This window comes from Phyllobates terribilis, unplaced genomic scaffold (assembly GCF_046119375.1).
Source record: "Phyllobates terribilis strain yellow unplaced genomic scaffold, ASM4611937v1 Scaffold_11__3_contigs__length_659146591, whole genome shotgun sequence".
Lineage (NCBI taxonomy): Eukaryota > Metazoa > Chordata > Amphibia > Anura > Dendrobatidae > Phyllobates > Phyllobates terribilis.
Window position 1 is genome coordinate 586,272,433 of NW_027362771.1, and position 27,709 is coordinate 586,300,141.

General features: G+C 50.2%; 1 protein-coding gene across 1 annotated transcript; it reads left to right on the forward strand.

The window, feature by feature from the left end:
• The first annotated feature begins 1,188 nt into the window (after positions 1-1,188).
• Positions 1,189-27,709, forward strand: LOC141167033 (surfeit locus protein 4-like). Its single transcript, XM_073654340.1, has 6 exons — positions 1,189-1,339; positions 23,782-23,968; positions 24,045-24,121; positions 25,479-25,522; positions 25,772-25,958; positions 26,989-27,709. The coding sequence occupies exons 1-6, from the start codon at positions 1,292-1,294 to the stop codon at positions 27,253-27,255; spliced, it is 810 nt and encodes a 269-aa protein (XP_073510441.1). The 5' UTR covers positions 1,189-1,291; the 3' UTR covers positions 27,256-27,709.

Consider the following 27,709-nt stretch of genomic DNA (forward strand, 5'->3'; position numbering starts at 1 on the left):
AGTTTTGGACTGGCCGAGCCCAGACCTGGACCCCAAGGACAATCTGTGGTGACCTGACGAGGGCGCTGCACACAGGAGATGCTTCCGCAGTCTGAAAAGGAGCTGCAACAAGGAGGAGCGGGCAGTTCTAGATGTGCCACGCTGAGAGACCCCGACCCCAAAACACTGAACGCTGCCAGAGATTCACAGGGGACTGCAACTAAGTATTAATATAGGGAGTGTATATTTTTGCAACCACATTATTTTACTTCTTTATTTTTCTTATTTCACCTGAAAAGATTTCAGTTTATTTTTCAATGGATTTGTACAGATTATGAGCAACATTAAAGGTGGGAAACGTGCAATGGAAAAAAAACTGCAAGTCACCTAAAACAGCTAATTAGTGCAGAAATGGTTCTGAAAGTCTGCAGCAACAAAACCGCAGCAGTTAAGCACAGTGTGAACTCAGCATAAAGTTGTCTTTTTTATATGGATATAAAGCTGATCCGCTCCAAAATCCACATTAATAACTGAAAAAAAAAACATTCTGAATTGTTTTTCTGATGAGGTTTTTAAACTGAAAGCCTCAGAGACCGACCACTGGTTTATGATGGGATTTACCATGATTCACCACCTCCATAAAGCTCAGTGTGAACAGCCCCCGAGGCGCCGTCACTGTTTTTTTTTTTTTGCAATGTTATTTTCTGACTTGTAATGAACCACCATGAATTTCACAACTTTTTAAACCATTTTTTATGCCTTTCTTCACTTTTTATGCATTTTTCTTTTCTATAGAGAAGCCTATGGGAAAAAAGAAAAAATAATGTCACAACGTCCCCCATTGTGCGAAATCAGAGCACCCCTATAAACAGGGATGGTATCAGCTGCCAAAGGGAGTGGGGGAAGGTAAGTGACAACTGGCACCACCACATAGCTGGCTCACATGAGTGGTTGTCAGGGTCAGCACCTCCCTCACCCCAGACTGGCGTTACAGCAGCACTGTGCGCGCCCTCATGTCAGCACTCGGCTGCTGTCTGCGCTACCCCAGGCTGTCTGTCCACGTTGACAGTAAGGGCACGTAGCCCTTACTTAATATGGCCGTCGCCCGATTTCCACTCATATTGCACAACATAGTGCTGCTGTGAGCTGGGGCGCTGCTATTGGTCAAAAATGAAACGTGATTCCATATGTCGCCAATTATTGACCAATAGCGAGTGGAGAAGTGACGCGCTACTGCGGGACGACGCCCTCTACAACCAGTGCCCGGGCTGACTGCTGGACGGACGGGCTCACTGACTGGCGGTAGGAGGAGATGGCGCCCTCGGATGTGATGGGAGCCGCGGAGGAGCTGGCAGAGCAGGTAACAGCGCCCCGCAATGACCCCCGTTCCGTCACCTCCGGGAAACTGCTGTATAATTACCCTGCAGTCACAAGATCCTCCTTATAAGTGGCATGGTACAGTCCATGTCTTCCTACCCTGCAGCATCTGTTGGTATGTTCCGCTTGGCATATGTGATGCTTGGAATGTACCATGTGATGGGGAGAGTAATTCATTAATTGGACAAGTCATTAACGCTTAATCATCCTGCTGGTCAATGACCCCTGTGAGGGAAATGACCGCCAGTTACAGGCAGTGATGCTGATGCATCGCTCTGCAGCAGTAATAAGCAACCTGTGGCTTCCTGAGGGAAAGTTACGGGACACTATGGGACTTGTAATCCTACATGGGCCATACACAAGGACAATACCAGTCACTCCGCCATTGTGACACATGTAGCATCCATTCACCATATTGTGGTGGCCAAGTCTGCCATGTAGGAGCTGAACCGCCATCATCTGCCATTCTTAAAGGGGTCCTCTCAGCTTCGACACCCCTTTAATTGTAATTCTCGCTGCCAATCAGTGGATCACTTGTGTTCGCCATCAAGGTGCTCGGAGGGTTAAAAGGGGTTTCCAAGTTTTGGGAAAAAAAAACTGTCCATCAGAGTCCCCATCTGCAAAGCTGCAGCCAATCGGTGAGTGCAGCTGCCCTGAGCAATTTGTGCTGGGTCTACCCGGGCAGAGCTGCTGGGCTGCAGCACTGTCACATGATAACGTCAGCACTGCAGACAGTGACAGACAGCAGTGGCAGAGACTCAGTGATGGACCTGGGGAGGGGGAGTAAAGAGCAGGGTTAAAAAAAGAACACAGGGAGAGGAGTTTTCCGAAACTGGAAAACCCCCTTAAAGAGGCCATTAGACCGTGTTCACACTAGTAAATGCGTTGGGTTGAGTTTTTTTCTGCAGCCGTCCGTAATATAATAGTCATCTACTTGAATTACGGCTTCTTTTTCTCCGCTTTTTTCTGTATTTTTGGTGACGATTTGAAGCTGCCTTTTTTATTTTTATTTCAGAAACGCTGGAATTCCTCCACACGTGAAAGCATCTATGGATTTTCTTGCGTCCTTTTTCAGTCCCCTAAAGGAAAAAAAAAAAAACGCTGTCCGGGTTGCAATAATATAATCTGATGTTATTTACCCTCCTGGATTCCAGTGCCCTCACTACATATTGCACATCACTGCAGCTAATCGCTCAGCTTAGCGGCTCATGCTGTTTACATGAGCAGAGCGGCTGCAGCGGTGATGTGCGCTGTAGTCATGGTATCACCACTGCAGCCTGTCAGCAAAGGAGGAGGGAGAATAACAGGTGATTTATAATATTCAAAACCAGACTGATACAGTCAGAAAATGGATAACACCTCTATACACAGTAGATAACACAGGATCCACCATTCACAATAGGTGATATCACAGCTCACCTCCTCCCCCTCCTGTATAATGACTGATGACACCTCTATATACAGTAGATAACAGGATCCACCATTGACAATGGGTGATATCACAGCTCACCTCCTCCTCCTGTACAGTGACCTTTGCACACGCTCATTAGCCACTTCATTGCACATGATAGGCTTCTGATCCGACTATTGCTGCTAATGTGCGTGTATTATGTACTGAAAGAACAGGAAGTAAGGGTATAAAAAAGCCCCAGAGACTGATGTGAAAATTACAAGATTTCTGAGTTGTTTTTTTAATAAAAATTGTGATATGGAAAATACATAGATAAAAGCTTTTAAATATAAGTTCAACACAAAAAAAATCAGGATTTAAAATAACAGATCATTTTCTGATAACACGTTCCCTTTCAGGAGTTAAAAATACATAAAAAAAACTGTGGATGGGTGAGGTCAGTGATGACGGACGCAATTAGTTTCTCCTGATATATGGATCATGTAGCTGCTGACGAGGGGTGAAATGTGCACCATCCCTTTTATCATATCAGCAAATGGCGCCCACTGTAAATGGGTTCTGTGGAAATGTACCTTTAATGGTATAGAGGGAAGACCCTAGTCTGGACCCCAATTTATCAGCCAGAGGAGGACCTGGCTCGTCCATAAAGACAAACTGTAATGTGTAAGTTCTCCTACGTGGGTGCTGTAGAAAAATTAAACCTCTGGTTCTTCTGTAGCTCCCTCATTTGTTACTTGCCGACCTTCTGTGGTTCTGAAGCGATCACATGTAACGAGACGTGGCAGCCACGGAAGTGTCAAGGGATGGGGAATATACTGATTTTTATGGACGTTCCTGCGATTCCACTTGTGTGAACATTCCCGAAGGGTAAATGCACACAATGCAGATTTGATGCCGGTTTTCTTTACAGTAAATCTCACGTATCACATTTGTATTTTGTCACAGATTTCACCTTTTGCTTTGCAGGTATTATACTCCAGAGCTGCACTCACTATTCTCCTGGTGCAGTCACTGTGTACATACATTACATTACTGATCCTGAGTTACCTCCTGTATTATACTCCAGAGCTGTACTCACTATTCTGATGATGCAGTCACTGTGTACATACATTACATTACTGATCCTGAGTTACATCCTGTATTATACTCCAGAGCTGCACTCACTATTCTGCTGATGCAGTCACTGTGTACATACATTACATTACTGATCCTGAGTTACCTCCTGTCTTATACTCCAGAGCTGCACTCACTATTCTGCTGGTGCAGTCACTGTGTACATACATTACATTACTGATCCTGAGTTACCTCCTGTATTACACTCCAGAGCTGCACTCACTATTCTGCTGGTGCAGTCACTGTGTACATACATTACATTACTGATCCTGAGTTACATCCTGTATTATACTCCAGAGCTGCACTCACTATTCTGCTGGTGCAGTCACTGTGTACATACATTACATTACTGATCCTGAGTTACATCCTGTATTATACTGCAGAGCTGCACTCACTATTCTGCTGGTGCAGTCACTGTGTACATACATTACATTACTGATCCTGAGTTACATCCTGTGTTATGCTCCAGAGCTGCACTCACTATTCTGCTGGTGCAGTCACTGTGTACATACATTACATTACTGATCCTGTACTGATCCTGAGTTATATCCTGTATTATACTCCAGAGCTGCACTCACTATTCTGCTGGTGCAGTCACTGTGTACATACATTACATTACTGATCCTGTACTGATCCTGAGTTATATCCTGTATTATACTCCAGAGCTGCACTCACTATTCTGCTGGTGCAGTCACTGTGTACATACATTACATTACTGATCCTGAGTTACATCCTGTATTATACTCCAGAGCTGCACTCACTATTCTGCTGGTGCAGTCACTGTGTACATACATTACATTACTGATCCTGAGTTACATCCTGTATTATACTCCAGAGCTGCACTCACTATTCTGCTGGTGCAGTCACTGTGTACATACATTACATTACTGATCCTGAGTTACATCCTGTATTATACTCCAGAGCTGCACTCACTATTCTGCTGGTGCAGTCACTGTGTACATACATTACATTACTGATCCTGAGTTACATCCTGTGTTATGCTCCAGAGCTGCACTCACTATTCTGCTGGTGCAGTCACTGTGTACATACATTACATTACTGATCCTGTACTGATCCTGAGTTATATCCTGTATTATACTCCAGAGCTGCACTCACTATTCTGCTGGTGCAGTCACTGTGTACATACATTACATTACTGATCCTGTACTGATCCTGAGTTATATCCTGTATTATACTCCAGAGCTGCACTCACTATTCTGCTGGTACAGTCACTGTGTACATACATTACATTACTGATCCTGAGTTACATCCTGTATTATACTCCAGAGCTGCACTCACTATTCTGCTGGTGCAGTCACTGTGTACATACATTACATTACTGATCCTGAGTTACATCCTGTATTATACTCCAGAGCTGCACTCACTATTCTGCTGCTGCAGTCACTGTGTACATACATTACATTACTGATCCTGAGTTACCTCCTGTATTATACTCCAGAGCTGCGCTCACTATTCTGCTGGTGCAGTCACTGTGTACATACATTACATTACTGATCCTGAGTTACATCCTGTATTATACTCCAGAGCTGCACTCACTATTCTGCTGCTGCAGTCACTGTGTACATACATTACTGATCCTGAGTTACATCCTGTATTATACTGCAGAGCTGCACTCACTATTCTGCTGGTGCAGTCACTGTGTACATACATTACATTACTGATCCTGAGTTACATCCTGTGTTATGCTCCAGAGCTGCACTCACTATTCTGCTGGTGCAGTCACTGTGTACATACATTACATTACTGATCCTGTACTGATCCTGAGTTATATCCTGTATTATACTCCAGAGCTGCACTCACTATTCTGCTGGTGCAGTCACTGTGTACATACATTACATTACTGATCCTGTACTGATCCTGAGTTATATCCTGTATTATTCTCCAGAGCTGCACTCACTATTCTGCTGGTGCAGTCACTGTGTACATACATTACATTACTGATCCTGAGTTACCTCCTGTATTACACTCCAGAGCTGCACTCACTATTCTGCTGGTGCAGTCACTGTGTACATACATTACATTACTGATCCTGAGTTACATCCTGTATTACACTCCAGAGCTGCACTCACTATTCTGCTGGTGCAGTCACTGTGTACATACATTACATTACTGATCCTGAGTTACATCCTGTATTATACTCCAGAGCTGCACTCACTATTCTGCTGGTGCAGTCACTGTGTACATACATTACATTACTGATCCTGAGTTACATCCTGTATTATACTGCAGAGCTGCACTCACTATTCTGCTGGTGCAGTCACTGTGTACATACATTACATTACTGATCCTGAGTTACATCCTGTGTTATGCTCCAGAGCTGCACTCACTATTCTGCTGGTGCAGTCACTGTGTACATACATTACATTACTGATCCTGTACTGATCCTGAGTTATATCCTGTATTATACTCCAGAGCTGCACTCACTATTCTGCTGGTGCAGTCACTGTGTACATACATTACATTACTGATCCTGTACTGATCCTGAGTTATATCCTGTATTATACTCCAGAGCTGCACTCACTATTCTGCTGGTGCAGTCACTGTGTACATACATTACATTACTGATCCTGAGTTACATCCTGTATTATACTCCAGAGCTGCACTCACTATTCTGCTGGTGCAGTCACTGTGTACATACATTACATTACTGATCCTGAGTTACATCCTGTAGATCTTTTTATTTTAAAAATGAAAAACATAACAATAATAATAACAGAAACATAAAATGAATAACCATAAAATAAACAATGTAATGAACTGGTCCAGCCGCTCCCTCTCCCCTCACACACATATTATACATATATACACAATAATAACTACCTACACCATGACATCTGGTCCGGTTACCAAACAAATAATAATATAATAAGTAAAATAAACAATAGCCGACAAAATTATATACAAACTAATATATAAAAAAAATAAATACTAACTATACAAATATATACAAGACTAAACTAAACCCCCCACACTCAAGCCCACCAGTCCCTCCCCGGCACTGACCTGAGAGCTGGTCCTGCGCCTCATGCCTCAGTCCAACGTCCATAGGCCAGATCAGGCAGTGCCAGTTTTTCACCCAAATAATCAGTGTCCCTCAAGATGAACCCACCTCCCCCCTTTTCCCACCACCCAACCAAACACCTACACCCAAATTCATATATACAATATATACAGAAACAAACAATAGAATAACACACAATACAATAACCACAACTGACAAAGCCCAAGTTCGGTGCCTGCAGCCCTACATCACTGTCTACTGATCAAAGCAAAAATCTATGGTGTCAGCAGCAGCCCACCACCAGGAGAGGAGATGACCAGACTAGGGCACACTAAAAGAAAAGCCCCTCCAGAGGAGAGCGGCCCTTCGTGTACCCAGTCTCTCATACTCCAGAGAACGCACCTTCACCAGGTCACCGAGTATGGTCCTAAACACATCGTCCACTGGGAGGATTTTCCGTTGCGTCGATACTAAGCACCGTGCGTTCCACGTGTGATACCTAACCACTGCGCTAACTAGAAATGAGGTGCAGCGGTCCTGACCACCCAGGTCTCCTAATGCTCCATAGGCCCATTCCGCATAAGACAGACGGGCCAGCCAATGGAGGCGCCCACCCTGTTGTACACCTCTGTGTTAAAGAGACAACGAAGCAGGAAGTGGTCCATGCTTTCAAGCATGGTACCACAATGCTCCCGAGGACAGTTCCTGTCCTCAGAGCTCCTACACTTCAGATTGTCCCTCACACACAGTTTCCCATGGAAGCAGCGCCAAGCCAAGTCCCAAACCTTCGAGGGGATCCTGATAGAATTCAAAAGATGCAGACCCACCCCAAGATCCCGACTTGGGCAATCCCTGAGTGCCAGAGGCCTCTGAAAATGGGTCAACAGAACCCTTTAGTCAAGGAGCTTCCTCGGCAGAGTCCTGACCTCCCACATTCCCAGACGTCACCGGCGAATTACCTTCAGAACCAGGGTAGCGTAAGCCAGGAGATGTCCATGCGGTGTGCGTAGATCCTTCACTTGCCCTCCTGTCTCCCATTCCTGGAAGAAAGGCTGAAACCATCCCCTACAGGAGAATACCCACGGAGGAGCCCTCTCTTTCCAGAGGTTTGCAATATTCATCTTAATGAAGGTATTCACAAGGAATACCACAGGGTTGACCATACCCAACCCTCCTAGTCTCCTCTTACGGTAAGTAACCTCCCTCTTGACCAGGTTCAGTCTATTCCCCCATAACACTTGGAAGAACAAACTGTAGACCCGAGTCCAGAGAGGCTCCGGCAAGATGCACACACTGCCCAGATAGATCAGCAAAGGGAGCGGGTAAGTTTTGATCAGGTTTATCCTTTCCCTTAGGGTCAAAGACCAACCCTTCCATTGGTTCACCTTTGAGTGGCGATCTCTAGCCTGCTGTCCCGGTTTTGTTTGGGGTAATCCCCCTGGCCAAATTCGATGCCGAGAACTTTTGCAGAGACTTTGGGTCCTGGAAGGGTGTCCGGGAGATCAAAACCAGGATCTCCTCCTCCCAGCCAGAGACTCTCACACTTATCCCGGTTGATCTTAGACCCGGATGCCTCAGAGTAGCGATTTACCTCTGACATCAGCCATTCTGCCTCCCCATCAGAGAAAACAAAAACGGGGACGTCATCGGCATACGCCACCACTCTGAGTGGCTTCCGGTGCTGCCCGGTCCATCCCGATCCCAGCCAACGGTCCACGCTCCACCCTCCTAAGAAGTGGGTCAATCGCAAACACGTACAGCAGCTGGCTCAAGGGACAACCCTGGCGAACACCGCATACAACCTCAAAAGAGCTGCCAATCCAACCGTTCACAAGCGGGAAACTCTCTGCCCCAGCGTACAAGGTCTTAAGCCAATCAACAAACTCCCCCGGCAGGCCATACCTCAAAAGGACAGACCAGAGGTACTCGTTTAACCCAAACAAACGTTTTTGCTTGGTCCAATGACAGCATGTACCCCTTCCATTGGCCAGCCCTACCCTGCTCCACCGCCTCTCGGACACAGAGTACAGCACTAATTGTACTGCGGCCTGGAACAGAGCAATGCTGGGCTCCCGAAAGGAGTCGGGGCACAAATTTCACCAGCCGATTAAACAGCACCTTTGCCAAAACCTTCCTGTCTGCATTGAGAAGCGCTATGGGACGCCAATTCTCAATGCAAGATGGGTCCTTACCCTTTGACAAGATGATCAGGGCAGACCTCCTCATTGACTTTGGCAGAGTGCCTGAGGAAAGACACTCATTGAATACCTCAGTCAAGAGGGGAACCAAGGCGTCCTTAAAGGTCTTATAGAATTCAGATGTTAAGCCATCTGGACCGGGAGATTTCTTTAGGGCAAGCCCTTCAATCGCCAACTTAACTTCCTCTTCCCTGATCATCTCTGTCAAAACGCCAAGAGAGGGGTCTACCCGAGACGGCTGCAGCCAGAAAAGCCGACATCTCATCCCAATCCAGATCCCTCTTCCCCAAGAGGTGCGAGTAGAAGGATCTGACGACCTCCAGGATCCCTGATCTGGATCTTTTCAGAGATTCCACAGTGTCAACCAGTCCTGTAACAACTTTACTATTCACTGACATCTTGCAGTTTCTGTAAGGGTCGGGCGAGCGGTGCTTCCCATAATCCCTCTCAAAAACCAAAGATGCGCGTCTATCATACTGACACCTCATTAGCAAAGATTTTACTCTGGAGATCTCCTCGCGGCTACCTCTAGTTGAGACAAGATGCTCGAGTTTCCTCCTCAGGCCCTGATACAGGCGATACCTGTCCAGGCTCCTGAGGCTCGAGAGTTGGCGGAAGAATCTCGCCACCCTTTTCTTGAACATCTCCCACCACTCTGACTTACTACTACAAAGATCCAGTAAGGGTACCTGGCTCTGAAGAAAATCCTCAAAGGACTGTCTTATCTCCTCTTCTTCCAAGAGAGACGAATTGAGCCTCCAAAAGCCTCTTCCCATCCGGGGGGTCTCTGTAACATTCAGGGAAAACAAAATCAAACAGTGATCGGAGAACTCCACCTCAACAACAGATACTGCTGAAGAGACGGCTTCCTCCTTTAAATAAAACCTGTCTATCCTGGACCTACAGTTACCTCTATGATAGGTGAACCCCTGGTGGCCTGGGGTGTGCCGGATGTGGACATCCACCAGGCGAGCCTCACTCGCTATACTATTAAGGGCGACGCTATCATAAGTCAGCTTGTCTCTGGAACCGTCTCTATCCCGGGGCCTCGTGACAGTGTTAAAGTCCCCTCCAAAGACGACCTGCCGACTTGTAAAAAAGGTAGGGCTTGATCCTCATAAAGAGACACTTCCGGTCCCACTTAGATTGGGAACCATAGATGTTAATGAGCCGAAGCTCCTGTCCCTTCATGAGGACATCTAATATCAGGCACCTCCCCATTTCTAACTCAATAACCCGTCTGTATTCTATCAGTGCGGTAAAAAGGACCGCCACTCCGCTATACGGCTCGGCCGCAAGACACCAATAGGAGGGCCCGAGTCTCCACTCCCTCTTAGTGATAAACACCTCTGCCATATTTGGCAGCCTGGTCTCTTGCAAAAAGAAGTCAGCTTCAACCCGGCTGAGAAAATCAAAGGCCGCAAATCTAGCCATATTTGACTTAATGCTGGCAACATTAATGGACGCCAGCGTCAACGGAGTGGGTACCGCCATCATTGGTGATTGAGTTAGATGGCTTTCTTCTTCCCACTCCCCTTATCCTCTGCCTCAGACGAGGAATCCTTCCCCCTCTTTAACGATACAGAGGTGTCCATTCCCACATTTTTCCTTCTTTTTTTCATCCTCGTCTCCAAACTCTGGTCCAGTCCCTCCACCCAAGGACCTTGCATCCCCAGGAGAAGTAGACTCCGTGCCCCCTGTAAGCTCCGCCGAAGCCAGAACCCCACCCTCAGCCTCCTCTTCAGAGGAAGAGATGTTATCAAGGGCTTGGAGCCGGTTAGAAAGACCAATTAGAGGGGAGTCAGTTTTACCTTCCTTAGGTACCTTGGTCAGAGCAGGAGAAGATGTTTTATCTCCCTTCTTTTTGGTGCCAAGCTTACTCTTGTCCTCTAGCCACCGCTTATTATCCTCATCCATACTTTCATAATGGGAGGATTCTGAGGCAGAGGCGTTTTCCTCCCTGTGGATCCTCCTGACCTCCTCATCCAACTCATCATCCCTCGGGGCCTCAGCAGCAACACTGGCATCCAGGACAGGGGATGTCCCGGTAGTCTGGGGCTCGCCCCGCTCCCTCTCCTGTCTGCGCTTGTCTAGATGCCTCAGCTGGGCAGGCGTCTTTTTATTGCTTTTCTTCCCTGGCCCCTCAGCTCTCCCACCCCTGCTAGTCCCTTCCCCGCAGCAGAATCGGCCTCACAGCTTTCTCCCACCGGAGTCTCGACTGCATTAGCGAAGGAGCGAGGACAACGGCTGAATGGGTGACCTAACTCACCACACAGGTGGCACCTAATCTCCACACAAGAGGCAGCAAGATGGCCGACACCCCACCACAACGCACATTTCTGCACAGTGCAGTTTGCACTGAAGTGTGTGGGGTCGCCGCACCTGTGACAGAGCTTTGGTTGTCCCTGGTAGAAGACCAGGATATGATCCCTACCCAGGAAGGCAGATGGAATGTGGGCAACCGTACCACCTGAACGCTTAAGTTTTACCATAAACGTCCAGGCCCCTGACCAGATACCAAACTCGTTGCGGTTTTTCTTTGGCATCTCCACCACCTCTCCATACCGACCAAGCCACATCATGATGTCATAACAAGAAAGTGACTCGTTATGAGTTATCACGGTCACTTTTTTGATCCTGGTTTTGGCGAGACACTGCCTGAACAGCAAAGTCTCGCCAGCCGGGCTCATTTTTTGCCAGCTCATAATTCGTCCAGAAGAGCTCAAGCCCCTCCGACCGAACAAAGCTGACATCAAACTCAGGCGTGGAATAGGGATGTATCAAGGCGTAGATGTCAATCGCCTTGAAGCCCATCCTCAGCAGGAGCTCCACAACTTTAGACCTTGGAGGACATGCATCATAGCCCCTCCACCGAAGACGGACCACATTCCTACGCACACTGCCTGGTCCGGCTGTTGGGAGGGACCACACTGTATCCCCCTCTTTTTGCTCTCGGAAGGCCCCGAGGCCATGCCTCTCTATCCAGAAGAATAGATCAACCTCTCGGCCCTCTACCATTAGTGATCTCTCCCCCTTCTGTAGAGCCTCCAGAAGGCGCCGTTGCAACATGCCATCCCCAACGCCCGGAGAGGAGGAGGATGCCCTATTTGCCCCGGAGGTGACACTGGCATAACTCTGGACTGGTGTTGCCACCACCGGAGGGGCAACCGGACCAGTGACTATATCAGCCCCAACAGCATCACCATTACCCACCTCCATCTCGCCCTCCACCAAACCAGCAACCACACCACTAGACAATGAATTGGCCTCATTCACACCCACCACCACATTCATTCCTGCTGGACCAGTAACAATGGTGGATGACATTTTGACCTTAGCATCATCAGGCACAAGGGGCTCAGTCACCTCCATAGAACTGGAGGCGACCTCACCCCTGGTCTTGTGCGTGCCCTCCACATCATCAGTCATTAATTTCTGCTGTTTTGCATTTGTAGCAATGCACCGCTGATCTTTAGCATCAGGATCTTCCTGAAAGCAGCGCCAACACAAAATAACACTTTCATGGGAGGACTGGAACGCTCAGCCCCAGCAGCCCCCTCACACTGCCGCCGCTCCTCAACTAAGTGATCAGCGGCAACAGCATTCAGAGGCGCCGAGGCTACCGGAGCTGCCCCCGATACCGGGTTGCTCCCACTGAGAAGCACACCACAGCATCGTGGCCTGACCGAACGCCCGCCGCCGTGCTGCCCTCACTGTCCAGCCTCTCGGCTGATGTAGCTCCTGCTGCGTCCCCGCTACTACGGAGCTCTGCGCCTCACTACCACGCTGTGTAATCTCCCCGCGCCTTTGCACCGGATCCACAGCAGAACCCGGGCTGGGCTGGGCAACGGAGCTTATACAGCGAGCTGAGCCTGCCGCCGACTCAGGGGGTACAGGGAGGGGGGCATAGACATAGCTTACCGCTTCCTGCAGCTTTGGCGTGGTCTTCTTAGCCTTTTTGTGGCCCCCAGGTGCCTCTTCTGGTAGATCGACATCAAGATGAAAGTTTTGGAGGCACACTGGGGACTCCAGGAGCTTTATCTCGGCCATTAGCGCCCCTCCCTGGCCGCTGCTGTCACTGTCCTCCCCAGAGGCGGCAGAACTGCGACCGGATGTCATTGTTGCCTGTCCTGCAGAGAGCTCGCTGCACATGGCCTGCGGGTGACTTTGCAGGCTGCCAGGTGGGGCTTCCTGCTGGTCATCATCACTCTCATCATCCACCTGGCTCTCAGGCTGCAGCCCCATCTGCCTTTGCTCTCTGTTATCAGCCATTTCTCTGAAGCGGTCTTCATTTATCATTTTTTCCTTAAACGGACAACTCTGCTCTACGATGACAGCTTTCCTAAGTTCAAGCACATTAATCTCACTGGTCAGCCTCTTTACCTCCGCCTGGAGTTTAGCCTTCCTCGATTTGGAGGCACCTGCAGCTTTTGAGCTTGTGCAGCGCAGCTCCTCCCGAAGTCTCCTGACCAGCTTACTTGCATCTTCATACTCACGGAGGTGGATCATGACCCGGGAGGCATAGGTGGACTCAGAATCGCCCAACCTTCCTCAGTGAGGTCGGCCTCACCTCCGCGAGCACTCGGCTTTCCTCCGGAAGGAGCGCCATCATGCACGCAGTCAGGCTTACCCTCCATGCTGGAAGCCTTGTGGCTTCTAGGAGTCTCCACAGTCCCGGGGGGAGTAGGAACCACATTGCTGCGACTCCTGGTGGAGCATCTCACCCCCGAGTCCTCCGATGTACAGGCCGGTTGCTGGTTTCTCCTGCCCCCCCGCCGGCCTGGTTCGGGAAGCAGAAGCCTGGGACTTGGCTCCATCGCTCATCCCAGGAAACCCGCTCCCTCCCTGGGTAAGAGAGAGAGCAGGTCCCCAGGTGTTGGTTTCTCAGAGAGATCAGGAGCTCACAGCAGGATCTGCAGCCACCACACCCGTAATCAGCACACTGACCAGCAGCTGATCCAGAGCTGCACACACTATTCTGCTGGTGCAGTCACTGTGTACATACATTACAGTACTGATCCTGAGTTATATCCTGTATTATACTCCAGAGCTGCACTCACTATTCTGCTGGTGCAGTCACTGTGTACATACATTACATTACTGATCCTATACTGATCCTGAGTTATATCCTGTATTATACTGCAGAGCTGCACTCACTATTCTGCTGGTGGAGTCACTGTGTACATACATTACTGATCCTGAGTTATATCCTGTATTATACTCCAGAGCTGCACTCACTATTCTGCTGGTGCAGTCACTGTGTACATACATTACATTACTGATCCTGAGTTATATCCTGTATTATACTCCAGAGCTGCGCTCACTATTCTGCTGGTGCAGTCACTGTGTACATACATTACATTGCTGATCCTGTACTGATCCTGAGTTACATCCTGTATTATACTCCAGAGCTGCACTCACTATTCTGCTGGTGCAGTCACTGTGTACATACATTACATTGCTGATCCTGTACTGATCCTGAGTTACATCCTGTATTATACTGTAGAGCTGCACTCACTATTCTGCTGGTGCAGTCACTGTGTACATACATTACATTACTGATCCTGAGTTATATCCTGTATTATACTCCAGAGCTGCACTCACTATTCTTCTGGTGCAGTCACTGTGTACATACATTACATTACTGATCCTGAGTTACATCCTGTATTATACTGCAGAGCTGCACTCACTATTCTTCTGGTGCAGTCACTGTGTACATAGATTACATTACTGATCCTGAGTTACATCCTGTATTATACTCCAGAGCTGCACTCACTATTCTGCTGGTGTAGTCACTGTGTATATACATTACATTACTGATCCTGAGTTACATCCTGTATTATACCCTAGAGCTGCACTCCCTATTCTGCTGGTGCAGTCACTGTGTACATACATTACATTACTGATCCTGTACTGATCCTGAGTTACATCCTGTATTATACTCCAGAGCTGCACTCCCTATTCTGCTGGTGGAGACACTGTGTACATACATTACATTACTGATCCTGAGTTACATCCTGTAGATCTTTTATTATAAAAATGAAAAACATAACAATAATAATAACAGAAACATAACAAAATTAATAACCAGAAAATAAACAATGTAATGAACTGGTCCAGCCGCTCCCTCTCCCCTCACACACATATTATACATATATACACAATAATAACTACCTACACCATGACATCTGGTCCGGTTACCAAACAAATAATAACAATATTATAAACAATAACCGACAAATTATATACATACTAATATATACATTCTTTATTTATTTAAAAAAATAAAAATAAATAAATAAAATAAATACTAACTATACAAATATATACAAGACAAAACAAAACCCCCCACACTCAAGCCCACCAGTCCCTCCCCGGCACTGACCTGAGAGCTGCTCCTGCGCCTCATGCCTCAGTCCATGTCCAACGTCCATAGGCCAGATCAGGCAGTGCCAGTTTTTCACCCAAATAACCAGTGTCCCACAAGATGAACCCACCTCCCCCCTTTTCCCTCCACCCAACCTAACACCTACACCCAATCCCATATATACAATATATACAGAAACAAACAATACAATAACCACAACTGACAAAGCCCAAGTTCGGCGCCTGCAGCCCTACATCATTGTCTACTGATCAATAAAACAAAAATCTATGGTGTCAGCAGCAGCCCACCACCAGGAGAGGAGATGACCAGACTAGGGCACACTAAAAGAAAAGCCCCTCCAGAGGAGAGCGGCCCTCCGTGTACCCAGTCTCTCATACTCCAGAGAACGCACCTTCACCAGGTCACCGAGTATGGTCCTAAACACATCGTCCACTGGGAGGATTTTCCGCTGCGTCGATACTAAGCACCGTGCGTTCCACGTGTGATACCTAACCACTGCGCTAACTAGAAATAAGGTGCAGCGGTCCCGACCACCCAGGTCCCCGAATGCTCCATAGGCCCATTCCGCATAAGAGAGACCGGCCAGCCGGGGCCAGCCAGTGGAGGCGCCCACCCTGTTGTACACCTCTGTGTTAAAGGGACAACGAAGCAGGAAGTGGTCCATGCTTTCAAGCATGGTACCACAATGCTCCCGAGGACAGTTCCTGTCCTCAGAGCTCCTACACTTCAGATTGTCCCTCACACAGTTTCCCATGGAAGCAGCGCCAAGCCAAGTCCCAAACCTTCGAGGGGATCCTGACAGAATTCAAAAGATGCAGACCCACCCCAAGATCCCGACTTGGGCAATCCCTGAGCGCCAGAGGCCTCTGAAAATGGGTCAACAGAACCCTTTTGTCAAGGAGCTTCCTTGGCAGAGTCCTGACCTCCCACATTCCCAGACCCCACCGGCGAATTACCTTCAGAACCACGGTAGCGTAAGCCGGGAGATGTCCATGCGGTGTGCGGAGATCCTTCACTTGCCCTCCTGTCTCCCATTCCTGGAAGAAAGGCTGAAACCATCCCTTACAGGAGAATACCCACGGAGGAGCCCTCTCTTTCCAGAGGTTTGCAATATTGATCTTAATGAAGGTATTCACAAGGAATACCACAGGGTTGACCATACCCAACCCTCCTAGTCTCCTCGTACGGTAAGTAACCTCCCTCTTGACCAGGTTCAGTCTATTCCCCCATAACAGTTGAAAGAACAAACTATAGACCCGAGTCCAGAGAGGCTCTGGCAAGATGCACACACTGCCCAGATAGATCAGCAAAGGGAGCAGGTAAGTTTTGATCAGGTTTACCCTTTCCCTTAGGGTCAAAGACCAACCCTTCCATTGGTTCACCTTCTGAGTGGCGATCTCTAGCCTGCTGTCCCAATTTTGTTTGGGGTAATCCCCCTGGCCAAATTCGATGCCAAGAACTTTTGCAGAGACTTTGGGTTCTGGAAGGGTGTCCGGGAGATCAAAACCAGGATCTCCTCCTCCCAGCCAGAGACTCTCACACTTATCCCGGTTGATCTTAGACCCGGATGCCTCCGAGTAGCGATTTACCTCTGACATCAGCCATTCTGCCTCCCCATCAGAGGAAACAAAAACGGTGACGTCATCGGCATACGCCACCACTCTCAGAGTGGCTTCCGATGCTGCCCGGTCCATCCCGATCCCAGCCAACGGTCCACGCTCCACCCTCCTAAGAAGTGGGTCAATCGCAAACACGTACAGTAGCGGGCTCAAGGGAGAACCCTGGCGAACACCACACCCAACCTCAAAAGAGCTGTCAATCCAACCGTTCACAAGCGGGAAACTCTCTGCCCCAGCGTACAAGGTCTTAAGCCAATCAACAAACCCCCCCGGCAGGCCATACCTCAGAAGGACAGACCAGAGGTACTCATGATTAACCCGATCAAACGCTTTTGCCTGGTCCAATGACAGCATGTACCCCTTCCAGTGGCCAGCCCACCCCTGCTCCACCGCCTCTCGGACACAGAGTACAGCACTAATTGTACTGCGGCCCGGAACAGAGCAATGCTGGGCCCCCGAAAGGAGCTGGGGTGCAAATTTCACCAGCCGATTAAACAGCACCTTTGCCAAAACCTTCCTGTCTGCATTGAGAAGCGCTATGGGACGCCAATTCTCAATGCAAGATGGGTCCTTACCCTTTGACAAGATGATCAGGGCAGATCTCCTCATTGACTTTGGCAGAGTGCCCGAGGAAAGACACTCATTGAATACCTCAGTCAAGAGGGGAACCAAGGCGTCCTTAAAGGTCTTATAGAATTCAGATGTTAAGCCATCCGGACCGGGAGATTTCTTCAGGGCAAGCCCTTCAATCGCCAACTTAACTTCCTCTTCCCTGATCATCTCTGTCAAAACGCCAAGAGAGGGGTCTACCCCTGGTTCGGGGACGGCTTCAGCCAGAAAAGCCGATATCTCATCCCAATCCAGATCCCTCTTCCCCAAGAGGTGCGAGTAGAAGGATCTGACGACCTCCAGGATCCCTGATCTGGATCTTTTCAGGGACCCCGCAGTGTCAACCAGTCCTGTAACAACTTTACTATTCACTGACATCTTGCAGTTTCTATAAGGGTCGGGCGAGCGGTACTTCCCGTAATCCCTCTCAAAAACCAAAGATGCGTGTCTATCATACTGACACCTCATTAGCAAAGATTTCACTCTGGAGATCTCCTCGCGGCTACCTCCAGTTGAGACAAGATGCTCGAGTTTCCTCCTCAGGCCCTGATACAGGCGGTACCTGTCCAGGCTCCTGAGGCTCGAGAGCTGGCGGAAGAATCTCGCCACGCTTTTCTTAAACATCTCCCACCACTCTGACTTACTACTACAAAGATCCAGTAAGGGTACCTGGCTCTGAAGAAAATCCTCAAAGGACTGTCTTATCTCCGCTTCTTCCAAGAGAGACGAATTGAGCCTCCAAAAGCCTCTTCCCATCCGGGGGGTCTCTGTAACATTCAGGGAAAACAAAATCAAACAGTGATCGGAGAACTCCACCTCAACAACAGATACTGCTGAAGAGACTGCTTCCTCCTTTAAATAAAACCTGTCTATCCTGGACCTACAGTTACCTCTATGATAGGTGAACCCCTCGTGGCCTGCGGTGTGCCGGATGTGGACATCCACCAGGCGAGCCTCACTAGCTATACTATTAAGGGCGACGCTATCATAAGTCAGCTTGTCTCTCTAACCTCCTCTATCCCGGGGCCTCGTGACAGTGTTGAAGTCCCCTCCAAAGACGACCTGCCGACTCGTAAAAAGGTAGGGCTTGATCCTCATAAAGAGACACTTCCGGTCCCATTTAGATTGGGGACCATAGATATTAATGAGCCGAAGCTCTTGTCCCTTCATGAGGACATCTAATATCAGGCACCTCCCCATTTCTAACTCAATAACCCGTCGGCATTCCACCGGTGCGGTAAAAAGGACCGCCACTCCGCTATACGGCTCGGCCGCAAGAGACCAATAGGAGGGCCCGAGTCTCCACTCCCTCTTAGCTATAAACACCTCTGCCATATTTGGCAGCCTGGTCTCTTGCAAAAAGAAAATGTCAGCTTCAACCCGGCTGAGAAAATCAAAGGCCGCAAATCTAGCCATGTTTGACTTAATGCTGGCGACATTAATGGACGCCAACGTCAACGGAGTGGGTACCGCCATCATTGGTGATTGAGTTAGATGGCTTTCTTCTTCCCACTCCCCTTATCCTCTGCCTCAGAGGAGGAATCCTTCTCCCTCTTTAATGACACAGAGGTGTCCATTCCCACATTTTTCCTTCTTTTTTCGTCCTCGTCTCCGGACTCTGGGCCAGTCCCTCCCCCCAAGGACCTTGCATCCCCAGGAGAAGGAGACTCGGCGCCCCCTGTAAGCTCCGCTGAAGCCGGAACCTCACCCTCAGCCTCCTCCTCAGAGGAAGAGATGATATCAAGGGCTTGGAACCGGTTAGAAAGACCAACTAGAGGGGAGTCGGTTTTACCTTCCTTAGGTACCTTGGTCAGAGCGGGAGAAGATGTTTTATCTCCCTTCTTTCTCTTCTTTTTGGTGCCGAGCTTACGCTTGTGCTCTAGCCACCGCTTATTATCCTCATCCATACTTTCATAATGGGAGGATTCTGAAGCAGAGGCAGTTTCCTCCCTGTGGATCCTCCTGACCTCCTCATCCTACTCATCATCCCTCGGGCTGTGGATCCTCCAGACCTCCTCATCCTACTCATCATCCCTCGGGGCCTCAGCAGCAACACTGGCATCCAGGACAGGGGCTGCCCCGGTAGTCTGGGGCTCGCCCCGCTCCCTCTCCTGTCTGCGCTTGTCTAGACGCCTCAGCTGGGCAGGCGTCTTTTTATTGCTTTTCTTCCCTGGCCCCTCAGCTCCCCCACCCCTGCTAGTCCCCTCTCCAGCAGAATCGGCCTCACGGCTTACTCCCACCGGGGTCTCGACTGCATTAGTAAAGGAGCGAGGACAACGGCTGAATGGGTGGCCTAACTCACCACACAGGTGGCACCTAATCTCCACACAAGAGGCGGCAAGATGGCCGACACCCCCACACAACGCGCATTTCTGCACGGTGCAGTTTGTACTGAAGTGTGTGGGGTCGCCGCACCTGTGACAGAGCTTCGGTTGCCCCTGGTAGAAGACCAGGATACGATCCCTACCCAGGAAGGCAGACGATGGAATGTGGGCAACCGTACCACCTGAACGCTTAAGTTTTACCATAAACGTCCAGGCCCCTGACCAGATACCAAACTGGTCGAGGTTTTTCTTTGGCATCTCCACCACCTCTCCATACCGACCAAGCCACGTCATGATGTCATAGCAAGAAAGCGACTCGTTACGAGTCATCACGGTCACTTTCTTGATCTGGTTTTGGCGAGACACTGCCTGAACGGCAAAGTCTCGCCAGCCGGGCTCATTTTTTGCCAACTCATAATTCGCCCAGAAGAGCTCAAGCCCCTCCGGCCAAACAAAGCTGACATCAAACTCAGGCGTGGAATAGGGATGTATCAAGGCGTAGATGTCAATCGCCTTGAAGCCCATCCTCAGCAGGAGCTCCACAACTTTAGACCTTGGCGGACATGCATCACTGCCCCTCCACCGAAGACTGACCACATTCCTATGCACACTGCCTGGCCCGGCTGTTGGGAGGGACCACACTGTATCTCCCCCTTTTTGCTCTCGGAAGGCCCCGAGGCCATGCCTCTCTATCCAGAAGGATAGATCAACCTCTCGACCCTCTACCATTAGTGATCTCTCCCCCTTCTTTAGAGCCTCCAGAAGGCGCCGTTGCAACATGCCGTCCCCAAAGCCCGGAGACGAGGAGGATGCCCTATTTGCCCCGGAGGTGACACTGGCATAACTCTGGACAGGTGTTGCCACCCCCGGGGGGGCAACCGGACTAGTGACCACATCAGCCCCAACAGTATCACCATTACTCACCTCCATCTCACCCTCCACCAAACCAGCAACCACACCACTAGACAATGAATTATCCTCATTTACCTCCACCACCACATTCATTCCTGCTGGACCAGTAACAATAGTGGATGACCTTTTGACCTCCGCATCAGGCACAAGGGGCTCAGTCACCTCCATAGAACTGGAGGCGACCTCACCCCCGGTCCTATGTGTGCCCTCCACATCATCGGTCGGTAATTTCCGCTGTTTGGCATTTGGTATAATGTGCCGCTGATCTCTAGCTGCAGTTAGGCGCCGCTGATCTTTAGCATCAGGATCTTCCGGACCAGCGACGCCAACACAAAATAGCACTTTCGTGGGAGGACCGGAACGCTCAGCCCCAACTGCCCCCTCACACTGCCGCCGCTTCTCAACTAAGTGATCAGCGGCAACAGCATTCAGAGGCGCCGAGGCTACCGGAGCTGCCCCCGACACCGGGCTGCTCCCCCCCCTCCCACTGAGAAGCACACCACAGCATCGTGGCCTGATGGAACGCCCGCCGCCGGGCCGCCCTCACTGTCCAGCCTCTCGGCTGATGCACCTCCTGCTGCGTCACCGCTACTACAAGCAGAGACGGAGCTCTGCGCCTCACTACCGCGCTCTGTAATCTCCCCGCGCCTTTGCACCGGATCCACAGCAGAACCCGGACTGGGCTGGGCAACGGGGCTTATACAGCGAGCTGAGCCTGCCGCCGACTCAGGGGGTACAGGGAGGGGGGCATAGACATAGCTTACCGCTTCCTGCAGCTTTGGCGTGGTCTTCTTAGCCTTTTTGTGGCCCCCAGGTGCCTCTTCTGGTAGATCGACATCAAGATGAAAGTTTTGGAGGCACACTGGGGACTCCAGGAGCTTTATCTCGGCCATTAGCGCCCCTCCCTGGCCGCTGCTGTCACTGTCCTCCCCAGAGCCGGCAGAACTGCAACCGGATGTCATTGTTGCCTGTCCTGCAGAGAGCTCGCTGCACATGGCCTGCGGGTGACTTTGCAGGCTGCCAGGTGGGGCTTCCTGCTGGTCATCATCACTCTCATCATCCACCTGGCTCTCAGGCTGCAGCCCCATCTGCCTTTGCTCTCTGTTATCAGCCATTTCTCTGAAGCGGTCTTCATTTATCATTTTTTCCTTAAACGGACAACTCTGCTCTACGATGACAGCTTTCCTAAGTTCAAGCACATTAATCTCACTGGTCAGCCTCTTTACCTCCGCCTGGAGTTTAGCCTTCCTCGATTTGGAGGCACCTGCAGCTTTTGCGCTTGTGCAGCGCAGCTCCTCCCGAAGTCTCCTGACCAGCTTACTAGCATCTTCATACTCACGGAGGTGGATCATGACCCGGGAGGCATAGGTGGACTCAGAATCGCCCAACCTTCCTCAGTGAGGTCGGCCTCACCTCCGCGAGCACTCGGCTTTCCTCCGGAAGGAGCGCCATCATGCACGCAGTCAGGCTTACCCTCCATGCTGGAAGCCTTGCGGCTTCTAGGAGTCTCCACAGTCCCGGGGGGAGTAGGAACCACATTGCTGCGACTCTTGGTGGAACATCTCACCCCCGAGTCCTCCGATGTACAGGCCGGTTGCTGGTTTCTCCTGCCCCCCGCCGGCCTGGTTCGGGAAGCAGAAGCCTGGGACTTGGCTCCATCGCTCATCCCAGGAAACCCGCTCCCTCCCTGGGTAAGAGAGAGAGCAGGTGCCCAGGTGGAGAGGTGTTGGTTTCTCAGAGAGATCAGGAGCTCACAGCAGGATCTGCAGCCACCACACCTGTAATCAGCACACTGACCAGCAGCTGATCCAGAGCTGCACACACTATTCTGCTGGTGCAGTCACTGTGTACATACATTACATTACTGATCCAGAGTTATATCCTGTATTATACTCCAGAGCTGCACTCACTATTCTGCTGGTGGAGTCACTGTGTACATACATTACTGATCCTGAGTTATATCCTGTATTATACTCCAGAGCTGCACTCACTATTCTGCTGGTGCAGTCACTGTGTACATACATTACATTACTGATCCTGAGTTATATCCTGTATTATACTCCAGAGCTGCACTCACTATTCTGCTGGTGGAGTCACTGTGTACATACATTACATTGCTGATCCTGTACTGATCCTGAGTTACATCCTGTATTATACCCCAGAGCTGCACTCACTATTCTGCTGGTGCAGTCACTGTGTACATACATTACATTACTGATCCTGCACTGATCCTTAGTTACATCCTGTATTATACTCCAGAGCTGCACTCACTATTCAGCTGGTGCAGTCACTGTGTACATACATTACATTGCTGATCCTGAGTTACATCCTGTATTATACCCCAGAGCTGCACTCACTGTTCTGCTGGTGCAGTCCCTGTGTACATACATTACAGGTTGGTCCTGGCTTCCCTCTCCTGTTTATTTGCCTGGTGCCGCTGTGTTTCCGGCAGATGAGGGCGCTCTGGCTCTGGTTCTGGTTCTGGCTCCGGCTCTGTGTAAGTTGATGCCCAGTAGATTATGATTAATCTTGATATTTGCACATGGTGGCAGCGTACTCGGGAGCGTCCTGTGTAATGTCAGTCACACGTGTAGATGTAAATGTTCTCCTCTCTGCCTGAATGACTGATAACAGGGAACAATAGACTGTGTCATGTACAGTGCTCATGGCTGTGGCCTCTCTGCTGCCCTCTTGTGGTCATACTTTGGAACTACAGGGCGATATGCTCAGAACCCCCGGGATTAGTTGCTGTTCCTTTAGGCAATGTGTGATGACTGGTTGGGCTTGCTGTGCTGCCGTTGAGCTGACACTCTACCTGTCTTCCTACAGTTTCTGCGGCTCACAAAGCGCTATTTACCGCACGTGGCTCATCTGTGTCTGATCAGCACCTTCATGGAGGACGGCCTGCGGATGTGGCTGCAGTGGGACGAGCAGCGGGATTACATCACCATGTCCTGGGGCTGCGGGATGTTCCTGGCTACTGTGTTTGTTCTTATTAATATGCTGGGACAACTGGGTGAGACCCCGAGACGGCTCCCTGTGCCCCCCACAAGCCCTCCTCTGGGGTGATAACGCTGTGTGTCTGTGTTTAGCTGGCTGCGTCCTTGTGCTGATGAGGAAGCTGGTCCCGTACGCCTGCCTTGGCCTCTTCGTCATCATCGTTCTGCAGGTGAGCGGGTACGGGGCCGAGCTTTGGGGCCCATGTTGTAGCAGCACGGACTGCAGTGTGTTAATGTGATGCATCCATGCTGGGGTGGACCCCCCAGCCCCCATTCTGTGGCATATCACGCTCCTATTACCCTATGGTAACGTGGCATGATTGCCGCTGGGCATCTTGCGGGTCAGCGTGCCAGTGACTGTTCACGACGATGCGATGGCTCAGTCCCTCCCACTGCAGTAGAAGAACTGTGCTAAGACATAAATAGTCTGTGACCGGGACCACAGTGCCACCCAGTGGTGAAGACGAGGGACTGCAGTCCCATACACCGGACTGCAAAGTACTCTACAGCATGAGCCATGGAGACCCCTCAGACATGTTGCACCCCCACTCCTACATTACATCTGTAATAGTGACATCTGATGCTTCCTGTCATCCCCAAATATTTATCTGAATGGTGACTGTACACTGATCATCTGGTGACAATGGCGCCTCTTAGGGGTGGGATATATGAGGCAGCAAGTAATCAGTCAGTCCTTGAAGATTGTGGGTTGGCCCCAGCACCAATGCTGACCCCTGTCCACCAGGGAAAGTGCTTACAATGGGCACGCGATCATCAGTACTGGCCTATGTAAGATGGTGCCTGCTCTGATGAAAGAAGAATTATACCCTGTGGGCGACCGAGTGATCGATCATCTGTAGAATGTGCTGGAAAATAAAGTCCTTTAAGGAGGACTTGTCACTTGCTGTATATATGGTTTTTCCTAGCTGGTGTAAATGCCGCTGTTCCCCTGAATCCGGTGATGTTTTTCTTTTCTTCCTGCGCCTCTCCGTTCCTGAGATATGACCTTCTCTTTCTTGTATGTAAATCTAGTCTTGTGAGCTAAGTGGGCGTGGTGTGAACACTTTTCTGGGTGTGACTACGCCTACTTGGTAACAAGACTAGATTTACATACAAAGAAAGAGAAGGCCATATCTCCGGAACGGAGAGGCGCAGGAAGAAAAGAAAAACGGCGCTGGATTCAGGAGAACAGCGGCATTTACACCAAGGGGGAAATCAATATTTATAGCAAGTGACAGATCGTCCTTAAAGCATCTGCTGCTAATGTCTTGGCCCATGTCTTGAGGGGTCAGAGAAGGGCACCCTCACTGTGTTAGACGGGTGGTCTCCATGTTGTGGCTGATCAGTGTCTGCTCCCCCAGTCCACGGCTTGTTACTACAGGTCGGTACGTTGGTGGATGTTACAGACTTAGTAATTGGTTGACAGCAAGTGGAGGAGTCTAAACACGAGGAATATCAGAAAGTTGCTGACTTATAGGGTGAATATTGGAGCGGACGAGCCTTTTGAACTGTTTTCTTCTTTTTCAGACCATCGTGTATAATATCCTGTGGGACGTAAAGTTCCTGATGAGGTCAGTACGCGGCTCCTGTCAGCAGGTCTTACATGAAAGGGGAGGTTCACTTGCGTCCACCTACTACTGCTGTAGACTGCAAACAGGATCGCCATCTAGTGCTGGAGCGTAGTTAGTGCAGTGTCCCAAAGTGAATGACCCCTTTAAGTTCCCCTGATAATATTTCTTTTGATATAAGATGTCAGTAGTCACCGGTCCGAGAGAAGCTTCATCATCTTGTCTCATCTCACCGCCTTATTTTCTCACCAGGAACATGGCTCTGGGTGGAGGTCTCCTGCTGCTCCTGGCCGAATCCCGTTCAGAAGGCAAGACCATGTTTGCCGGGGTGCCCAGCGTAGGGGGCACGTCACCACGTCAGTACATGCAGCTGGGGGGCCGCGTGCTGCTCATCCTCATGTTCATGACGCTGCTTCGCTTCAATGCCAGCGCCTTTACCGTGAGTAATGGGTGTGTGGGCGGAAGGGGTCGCCGGGGTGTGTGGGCGGGAAGGGGTCGCCGGGATGTGTGGGCGGGAAGGGGTCGCCGGGGTGTGTGGGCGGGAAGGGGTCGCCGGGATGTGTGGGCGGGAAGGGGTCGCCGGGATGTGTGGGGGGGGGAAGGGGTCGCCGGGATGTGTGGGGGGGAAGGGGTCGCCGGGATGTGTGGGGGGGAAGGGGTCGCCGGGATGTGTGGGGGGAAAGGGGTCGCCGGGATGTGTTGGGGGGAAGGGGTTACCGGGATGTGTGGGCGGAAGGGGTCGCCGGGATGTGTGGGTGGCAGATACTTCCCCTGCGGGTGGAGACTGGACAGGTTTGTGGTATCTGGGGGAGCAGTAGGTGCAGCTTAATGCAATGGTGGTGGTACTATAACTGTGTGAACTGACCTTTATTGGCAGCTGATAAAGCTGGAGGTGGCGAGGTGGGTGCTGTATGTACAATGTACTGGCACGACATGGGCAATGAAAAGATAATACACCCGGGAATGAGGCGGTGATGGATGCACAGTGCACTGGTGGTGGCAGCAGTGGGCACTGGAGTGATGGTGAAGGCTGTATGAGGGGTATATTGTGTGGGGGTAATGGGTAAGGGATGCACAGTGCATGGTAGGAGGATGGGGAGCTGTATACAGTGTGTGCTGATGGGCGTATATTGCTGCTGGCAATGGGTGCTAGATGCACAGTGTGCTGGCGGTAACGGAAACTATAGTCAATATATCAATGGTAGGTGTATTGGTGGCGGGTACTGTGATATATCGGAGGTAGGTGATGGGCACTGGAGGAGCGGCACTGTCATAGTATATATTGGCGTCGGCTACTGTTTACTGGAGGTAGATGATGGGCACTGGTGGAGGAGCTGCACAGATTGCAGGATGCATTTGTGGTGGGTACTGTATATCGGTGGCAGGTGATGGGCACTGGCTACAGTGTGCTGCTGGGCACATTCATTACATGCCACCCTATATAATCCTAGTCTTTCTCTCTTCCTCAGATTTTCCAGGATATCTTCGGCCTGTCCCTCATCATCTTGGTGACGGTCGGCTATAAAACTAAGCTGGCGGCTCTGACCCTGGTCCTGTGGCTGCTGATCATCAATGTGCTGCAGAACGCCTTCTGGACCATCCCCTCCTATCGGCCCATGCACGACTTCCTCAAGTACGACTTCTTCCAGACGCTGTCCGTCATGGGAGGGCTGCTGCTGGTGGTGGCGCTGGGCCCTGGCGGAGTCTCGATGGACGAGCACAAGAAGAAGTGGTGACCGGCCCCCAGATGGACGCCATCATACGATGCCCCCACATTACAGCCTGTAGCTTTCTGCCATCTAACAGGAACGTTCCCTTCAGCCGGGGAGTTTGGCGAACTGAGTGAGCTTAGGATATGGCCGGGGGCGGTGGCAGGGATGGGCACCGAATCCTTAGGTTACCAAGCTTTGCCCGTACTGTTGTATCTTTCACCGTACCATGGTCCTTTGCGGGAGATACAGTGCCCGCTACCGTCCCCGCCCCGCCCACCATTATGCCTCCAGTAAACACTACCTGCATGAGTCGCTGGCTGCAGTCAGGCATCTCGTGCCCCTCGCGCCATCACTGGAAAACATATCCAAACTCGGCTGCCATAATAACGAGTCCGAACGACGGAAACGACAAACATTTTATTGTATCAGAGGATTTGTATCAACATTTTATAATAAATGACTATTTTCAGAGCGATAA